Here is a 9,282-nt window from a genome sequence, read left to right as displayed (position 1 = left end):
AGTCGCTGCAGCCCGGGCGGCGGCGGCGGCTGTGCAGCGGTGCGCAGCGGGAAGCGCAGCCACTCCTTTCTGCCTATCTCCGGCTGCTCCGATACCCCCTCCTCCCGGCCCCCTCTCTAGTATGGAGGAGCCGACGACTAAACCGCTGCGAGCAACTCCTTAAAAAAAAAAAGCCGCATTGGAGGAGCCTGGCCACAGGACCCCTCCTCCCTGGGCGCCCCTCACCCCTCGCCTCGCTCTCCCGCCTCCCCCTCCAGCCCCCCCCCCACCCCCCCGCCCCAGGCTCCCGGGCGCCCGCCTCCCTCCTTAGCGGACTGTCTCCGGACTCGCCGGCTGAGAGCCCTTTTTGACTGCGAGCGGCGGTAGTGGAGCATAGGCGGCGGCGCGGGACCTGCAGTCGCCCGGGATTCCCTCCAGGTGACGATGCTCTGGTTCTCCGGCGTCAGGGCTCTGGCTGAGCGTCCCTGCCGGCGCTCGCCCGGGATTACCTGCTGCGTCTTGCTGCTGCTCAATTGCTCGGGGGTCCCCATGTCTCTGGCTTCCTCCTTCTTGACAGGTAGGGGAGGGGGCGGGAGGGACCGACCCTCCCGGACGGTGGCTTGATACCTGGGAGAGGAAGCGCTGGCTGGCCTCGGGGACGGGAGGGCGGGGAGCGAGCACCTAGGAGCCTGCCCCTCGCGGGCGGTGGGCAAGAAGCGAAACCCGCGGGGCTAAGGGGTGGGAAGGCAGTGAGTAGGTTAAGGGGTGGAGGGCGAGGAGGCTGTTGACATCAATACTGTAGTGATAACGGAGATTCTTCTATTTGAATTTGAGAAGTTCCTTTATTTATTTTTAGTTTTCTTCAATCTTTATTTTGATCTTTTCTCCCGTATACAATTAAAGAAAAAAATTTGACCGTTTTCCACCCATCGGCCTTTCTCACTCTATAGGGTTCCAGTATAGCTTCTGTACAGGGAGTGCTTTTTAAAGCACCTTGAATTTAAAGAAACTATCATATTTTAAAAGGGTAATAACAGCAGGATATAATAATTATATGCTTTCAGGCAGGTGAAGACCTCAGCTGCTATTCTGAAGGACATACTTTAGTGACACCTGGTGCAAAAAAGAAAATATTGAGGCAATTTCTAAAAGAGGAAAGAAGATTGTGTTTCAAAAAGTGATTTCAGCTCAAGACAATTTGAGGCGGATTCATATAAAGGCCTGTTCATTGACACTGTCCTGAATTCTGTTCAAATTTAAAATCTGCCTTAATGGCCAATTTGAATTTTTTTTGCATGTGGGAGTGTGTGTTTACTTGAAATGCCTTCATGAAGGAGGGGTATTATTAAGGATCCAGTGAAATACTTGGAATTGTGCTTAAACCATCGAAAGCAGAAAATCTATCTATATAGCACGGCCTTTAAAAAAAACAAAACAAACCTGTTCTAATAAAACTATTTAAAATAGATTTTCTTCGGGGGGACTTCTTTTGGGTGAGTTTGAGAATTTAAAACTCATTAGGAATTTCTGAAATTTGGGTATAGTTGTTTCAAAAAACATTAATGTAAAAATTCTATTTTTGTAACAATGGCACTAAGCTAAATTTAAATAACTTATTTTCCCCTTCAGGTTCTGTTGCAAAATGTGAAAATGAAGGTGAAGTTCTCCAGATTCCATTTATCACGGACAACCCTTGTATAATGTGTGTCTGCATGGTGAGTATGGAGATCAGGTAATGTGAAGTCAATTGCTCCCTCAGATAAGGTGAATGCATTAAATGTAATATGACCAAATCTTAAAAACTGGTTTTGGTCATTACAAAACTTCAGATAGCTGGTGAATTGAATTCAGTTGAATTTCTGAGTATTATGGACTTTTGCAGTTTCCATTTCATCAGTCTTGGAATTCTTATCTTTGACATCAGTTTACAGAAGTAAACTTAAGGTGGACTTGGTATGGCATCGTCTCAGTGATAATTACCATTTGCCCTTCTGTTCCCAGGAATGGCTATTGCCACCAAATCATAGGTGCCACCACACTTTCTGCCTTGATTCTGTTGTCTGAGCTCAGTGTGAAAATGATAACATTTAGGTATAAAGGTCTGGGATAAGGTATATGACAAGGGGAAAAAGAGGTGAGAGTCACAAAGCACAAACATGAGGACAAGATGTAATCTTGGATTTCTTTGCCTCTCTTATATCCTAAGCTCTCAAAAACAGTCTTTGTAGTTCTGATTTGGAAGCATGAGTCAGAAAGGATATTCTATCCTTAGAGGATGACACTTGGCTTTCAGCTGCTTAGTTAACACTGGCAGTGGCTAGTAGATTAAAAAAATTTTTTGTTTCAATTTATTTTAACTTAATAGTTAATGATAAGGTCTAATAAGTAACCACACGGGGGAGATTAAGTTATACGAATAAGAATTTCTGAGCTGAAATAGAGACTTACAAAGAACAACATTTTTTGCTTAAAAGTGTTTTACATGCCAATCAGTTTTGGCAAACCTTGATTAAAAACTACACATCACAAAACCCTGTTGGAAATACATTAAGGCAGTCAAATGCAAAGCCCCCAAGTGATAGATGACTGCTTGTTATCAGATCAACATGCTGTATGGAACCAGAGAAGGGATTCTTCTGTGTTTAGGTGAAAGCCAAGCCATCTGGGTTTAAACTACCCAAACTTTTTCATGACAAGAGATGAGGTCAATGCTGTGAAATGATAAATGGGTGAAGGTGAATGTCTGTATCAAATGATTATCAGGTTCTGAAGACTAAGGAAATCAACAGAAATAGAGGTAAAAATGCATTCCGTTTGCAGAGATAAGCGTTACAATATTGTTACATTTGTAAAGTTTAAATATACAGTTTGGATTTTGCAGACTGTTCCCAAATAATATAAAAATTCTCCATACAGCATTTCCCCTTTTCCATACTCTGCCCTGGGGGAAGTAGTGCCTTTCCCGGAAAGTACAGCCTTACTGCTAATAAAACAGATATTAGAATCTTGCTGTTTTGAAGGTAAAGAGTGAATCTGAAAAGATGCGTCAGTTGGAGTTCTGGAGTGATACTTATTCCAGAAATGCATTGATTAAGTTCAGACGGGTGGTAGGTTCATTTATATCTTCGAGTAACATTTGGAGGTATCTGCCTTCGTAAGAGCTGTCAGAAATCCTTTCTAAACGTATAAAGTCTGGACTCTGGCACTCCAACTCACTTGCTATTCAGAGGATGCCTCAGAGCTCTCACTAGCTGAAAGCCTCAGTGATATGTTGCCGTGACCTTTGCAGGGGTTTAGGATTATGGGGCCCAAGCTGTCATAGTTATTATTGCTTCCCAAACATTTGTAATACTTGATAAAGTTGAGTAAGAATAGATGTACGACCACTCCTTTATTTGTGTCTGCTCTTGTAAGTTTCTGAGGGACCCATTGCAGTATATGAATTTCAAAGCACCTAGACTGCCATGAGGCTGGTTGACATTTTTTTTTTAGGTTGGAAGGTAGACTTATTTAGCAGATAGATAATGTCAGCAATAGCAACTAACATTTATGAAACACTATTTGCCCACACTTAGTGAAGCCTGCATTGTTTCATTTAATCTTCACAAAAATCCCTTGAGGATTTTTGCCCCCCTGTTTTACAGATGAGGAAACTGAGGCTAGAGGAGTTTAGTAGCTTGTGAAGGTTGCATTTTAGTAAATAGTGGAGCTGGAACTCACTCTCACCTGCCTCTAGAGCACATGCATATAATCAAGTGAAACAGGCTGTTTTCTAAGTTAAAGATGTGAAAAAGCAAAGAAAAAAATAGAAAGTTTGTTGAGTTATTTGACTTTTTGGCATTGCTTGAGTAATTTTGCTTTTTTTCTTTTGAGTCTTTTAGGAGTTCGGTTAGCTAACATTTGTTAATCACATTATATGAAAGGAAAATCTCATTATGATTTCAGCTGACCTGCAGGGAGCTTTAGTTGTGAGCTAGTTTTATGTATGTACATTAAGAGGGTATGTAATAGTCAAAACTGTACTTTGGATAAAGAAAATAGTCATATTTAGTTTGTGTTGGTCCAGCCTTTTGGCAGAAAGTTACCTAAAGCTGAGTATAAGCTCATATCTTGTTTCATAACATGTAAAAAAAAAAAAAAAAAGCTAACCTCAACGTATGCTTAAAAAAGATGTAAAATGTTACAGTTGGGAGGAAATAGGTGGCACAAAGTCCTGCATGTAATTACAGTGTAAAAGGTTGAAAAACCCTACAAAATCAACTTGGCCTGATTTAAACTTTTAAGCTCCGAAATGTTTCAAAGGTGGAATGAGCTTATTTCTGTGGGAATTTTGAGGATGACTGCGGATGCAGTGGCCACGGCAAACAGAACTGAATAATTTTATTCTCATTTATCCTTGTCTGCCTGGACCCGAGCATTTGCCAGCATCAGTCGTGGTCCAAGAATAACCTGTTTGTTAGCTGCTGATGGGTATCATTCTAAAGTGTGTGGGTTCAACTATTCAAGAGGGAAGGTGAGAAGTTAGGCCATTGTCCTGAAATCTAGGGAAGTGGGTAGACAGTTTGGATTAAAGATGCAAGTGCTTCATTGTTCAGTTAGAAAGCAAAGTACAGCTTTTCACCATCTTACAAAATGGTCTTTTGTGGGGCTGAGTTAGGAAGGCCCAGACTTATTGCTGTTTTGTATGATGTTTTCCCCCTTCTTGCTAGAATTATTTTTCCCGTAATGCCTAGGACAACACGTTGGTGCCTTCCGTGAAGTACAGCTGATAGGAGCCAGCCTCTCTCAGCTAATGAAGCTAAAGTGGTCCTCTGGATCTTTCGGGCATTCCCATATCCATCCAGTGAACCTGGGGAAGTGGTACCCTGCTTCTCACCCCTTTTCCACCTAACCATAGCATAGAAGGAAATGGCACAAGCCAGTGAGTTCGGCCCAGTACTGGAAACCTGAGAAAACTTTGGAGGCTGGGACTCAGAAAACCAGAAGTCAGTCAGAGCTTAGTTTGGCATACATTTTGTTCAGCAAAAAACATTATTCTGAGGTTTAAATTTCCTCTTTTAAATCCAGGGGTGCAATTTAGAAATGGACCCTCTGCTCATAAAAAGCAACGTGAGATTTGGTGTTACAAGAAGCAGGGCTCCACCTAGCTTGGAGCCAACCAAGTGGTGCAAACAGAGGGGGCTTTGTCTGCTGTCTTCCACTTTTTAATCACAAAAATCTTCTGTCACTAAACAAGCAGCTACCAGCATCTTTGATTCTCTTGGGTACCTTATCTCTATAAGAGCCTCATGTTTTTTATTGTTCAAATTAACTGGCTAGAGACTAGTTATCTATTATCTGAACAAGTGTTAGGCACGTGTTTGAGAATGAGGGAGATAGCGGTGCATCAGGATTCAATTCGTGTGTGTGTGTGTGTGTGTGTGTGTGTGTGTGTGAGAGAGAGAGAGAGAGAGGGAGAGAGAGAGAGAGAGAAAGAGGTGGAGAGAGGGAGAGCCAGGAGGGTAAAGGAGAGAGAGAGGGAGAGGAGATAAAAAATAGTCCTTATGTGTTCAGAGAGATACACTTAGTACATGCACATATGCATAGGTTGCCACAATTTTTTGGAAATTGTTTTGTATCATTTTTGGACTTTGGATTTGGATGCTCACTAAGGAAATGATCAGGAGTTATTTATTTATTTATCTATTTATTTATTTATTTATACTCTGTTTAGACAGTGTTGCGACCAATTGCCTTTCCATAGAATAAGGTACTCAATACAACAGTCTGGGGGGAAATGTAACTAATTTACAGCATTGTGCTGGCAAATTCACCAGTACCAGCTCATAGACAATTATTATTACCCATGCTTTCTTGAGGCTCAGAGAGGTGGAGCAAATGTCCTGAGGTTACATAGTTACTAAGAGACAGATCTGGGATGTGAAAACAGTGTTTTCTATGGTAAACCAACTTGCTTCTGCTGGTCATTTACTACTTACAAACGTCTACAGATAACTTCCAAGGGCTCAGAGAGTTATTTCAGCCTCTGCAAAGCTGACGTAGGCTTACATTGGGGAGCAGTTAGAGTGATCTTGGTCTTGTAACATGACCAGGTCTGGACTTGGATGGCCCTTTTAGAGGAAGACACAGTTTAGGCAGCTATTGGCTGGTTTCATATCATTTTGGCAAAGAGCCTTGGCCCTGGCATCAGACAGGCCTGGGTTCGGATCTTGGCTCTGTCACTTACTGGTGGTGAACTCGGGAAAGTTACTTCACCTTTCTAAGTCTCCGTTTCCTCATCTGGAGAGTGGGACGTCTATCACTACCGAGCTCATAGACTTGCTGTGAGAATCAAATGAGATACAGCATTTAAGGCTTGGTCCAGAGCTTGGCATATAGTCAGAAGGATGCATTATTGTTGTTGATGATGATGATGTTGATGATGATGTTAAATTCTTATTTCCTCACATGGAATTAGATGCCAAGTTTCATCAGAAAAGGGAGAAAATGGAAGCTGATGGAGAAAAGACATAGGGATAATGATGCCAAGCCCACCCATAGTTATGAAAGAACAGGGCTAAGTCAGTGATATTTTGTGGGGTTTTCTGTCCCTCTAGACTTGGACTGGGTCGATCTGAGTTGTTTCCTTATTGGTCCAGTGGTCTGTGAGCCCTGGTATAAGTTTTCCCCTTGCTCTCCATTAAACACTAAAAAAACTTTCCATGGAAGAGGGGCCTCGTTTTTCTGCAGAGTATTTACGTCTCTATGCCTGTGGGGTCACCTTCACTTGTACTTTTATTGGCAGAAGGGTAGGGTTGGGACTCAGAAGTGCTGTAATTCTGGAAAAACTGCCTAGTGGTCTGGCATCATGGGGATTTTCCTGGCCCACCTTGTGGAAGTCTCTCACCCCGTTCCAGACCTGAGTGGGTTTTTGCTGCCTACTTACTTGTGTCCTCCCCTTCCCCATCCCTGTCCCACTTTAAACACGCTTTCTTTTCGTTTCAAGGCACCGGCCTTTTTAGTGCGCATCAGCTGTAAACTGTGTTTTAAGTGTGGGAAACCATGCCAAGGAAAGAGAGCCCTTCCCCAGATGGGGATTCAGATATAGTGAGGGCAGGAGAACAGGACATAATAGGAAAAGTCAGGCAAGGCAAAACGATAGAAAATAAAGCCAATTAATACAAATTCGTTGAATAAACAAAGGATATCAGTTTCTCACACCCTCTTCTGTGGCACTTCTGTCCAACTGATGGTCTGTTGGATTCTTTGTGCTATAAAAAATACTAATAACATCACCTTTCATGGCCCCAGGAGGTCAAGTGTGCTTGTTGAACTTAGTTAAGATCAGCAAATGCGCTGGGTGTATATTTTAAGACCTCTTGATTCCCAGTTCTAATTCTATAAAACATCACTTGAAGCACTAGGAGTAACAGGTTATAAGTTCAATAATATTATTCTTTCTTCCTTCTCTTCACACTTCATTCTCCCCTTCCATTTTTTGCCTTTTCTGTGTTTGAAGCATTCTGCTGGTTGGGCACCTTGGGGAGGCAAAGACCAGTAACACAGATTCTTGCCCACAGCGGAACGGAGGAGAAAGACACATGCATAAATAAGTTTCATAGGAGTGCCAGAAAAACACTATGCTGGACTCAAACTCAAGTACTAAGGGAGCTGTAGATGAATTCTGATTGGATCATCTGGGACTTTGATGGGCGGAGCAAAGATAGTCTTGGCAAGGCGTGATTGGAGGAAAGGCACAGAGGAGTGTGTGCTTGGGAATTGTGGAGATGGCGGAGTCCAGTATGCCCAGTGTACCCAAAGCTCTGGTGGAAGCTGGAGTTAGAAGGCTTGGTGGGAAGCATAGAGGACTTTGAGTGCAGTACTAAGGAGCTCAGTTCCACTCATGGCATCGGGGGAGCCATTTAATATTTTGGCTCAGCCGCATGACACAATAAGATGTGTTTTATGTAAATGCCTCTAGAAGCTTTTGTGGGAGCTGTTTAGAGTGTGGAGGGGCCAGAGTTTGGACAACAGGCACTAGGGATGTGTTGTGGTCAGGTGAGGGCAAGCGGCCTGGAACAGGGATGGACAGTGAGAAAGAAGGTGTTGGGATAAACCAATATTGCTTATTCTTTTGAATTACTTTCACTGCCTTCTAGTTCTAGAATATTTGGATTAAAAGACTCCAAACAATGCCCGGAAAAACACAGTAATTAAAATGCAGTAGTCACTGCAGTGGGATGATGTGCTAGTGTGTCTCTGTAGCAGTCACTGTGCTAATCACTTGGTGTCTCTGGAGCAGCTCTGGGTGCTGTTACTTGAATAGAATTGTTTACTTCCAGGCCTCACTCTCAAAATTCCATTTTGGGTGCTAGCTCTCTCCTCTTACTCACAGTGATACCTTGCTCTGCACTGTTGCATGACCCCTTCGGCAAATTATTCAGTCTGGTAGATGTATTCTCAGTGGTAGTATTCTCCATGGTAGTATGTATTCTCAGTGGTAGCACACAATTTATACAATTTATACAACCATCGAAATTGGACAACCCACCTTAAAAAAAGTGTACCCATGTGCTGGGACCCCTAGACTTGCAGAGGAGTTTTGGAACCCAAGTTGATAGCACTTGGCAATAAAATAGATGTCAGAGGTGAGAGATGGGGTGGATTGAAGGGAATTTTGGAAGTTCTAGCCAATGTTATAGACAGTGTAGGAAGAGAAGAGGTCACAGATGTGGGTGGGGATAACGAGTTTAGAATTGATGACTGGGCTTCATAGACCTTCCAAGTAGGAAAACCCGGTAGGCTCTTCAAAATGTAGATCTTGATCTCACTAGAGAAATCAGGACTAGAAGACAGCAATTTGTTAACTGTCTGCATTGAAATAAATTTCAGAACTTTGGGAATAAATTATTTGTCTTGGGAAGGGGTCTACGTTGAGATTTCAAGAAATGAGCCTATAATAGAAACTAGAAGTGACTCAGGTATACACATATATACATTCTTCTTTTCATATTATTTTCCATTATGGTTTATCACAGGATACTGAATATAGTTCCCTGTGCTATACATTAAGATTATCCATTCTAAATGTAATAGCTTGCATCTACCAACCCCAAACTCCCATAAAAGAAATAGTAACTAGAAGAAGGGCTATATTTAAAAGAAGGTTAGAAAGGGAGAAGCCAATGACAGAGATTGAGAAATGGTTACAGAAGAAGGAGAACCAACAAAGCATAGGCCAAGGAAGAAGATGCTTGAAGAAGAGAAAGACCAGCGGTATTAGATATTACAGAGTTAGACTGAACCTTCTAGGAGAACATCATA

At 42.3% G+C, this 9,282-nt stretch overlaps 1 protein-coding gene across 3 annotated transcripts in view; it reads left to right on the top strand.

The window, feature by feature from the left end:
- Positions 1-245: 245 nt before the first annotated feature.
- The window catches only part of BMPER (BMP binding endothelial regulator), a 254,972-nt gene continuing 245,935 nt past the window's right edge, over positions 246-9,282 (top strand). For 2 of the 3 annotated variants that reach the window (XM_059932711.1, XM_059932710.1), the window contains exons 1-2: positions 246-556; positions 1,609-1,694. In XM_059932711.1, the coding sequence (XP_059788694.1) occupies positions 424-556; positions 1,609-1,694 (219 nt within the window). In that variant the 5' untranslated portion in view covers positions 246-423. The remainder of the gene's footprint in view (positions 557-1,608; positions 1,695-9,282) is intronic. The other variant, XM_059932712.1, reaches the window with a different exon arrangement.

Source organism: Balaenoptera ricei, chromosome 9 (assembly GCF_028023285.1).
Source record: "Balaenoptera ricei isolate mBalRic1 chromosome 9, mBalRic1.hap2, whole genome shotgun sequence".
Taxonomy (NCBI): Eukaryota; Metazoa; Chordata; class Mammalia; order Artiodactyla; family Balaenopteridae; genus Balaenoptera; species Balaenoptera ricei.
The sequence above is the reverse complement of the archived record's forward strand: the minus strand, read 5'-3'. Positions and strand labels throughout refer to the sequence as shown.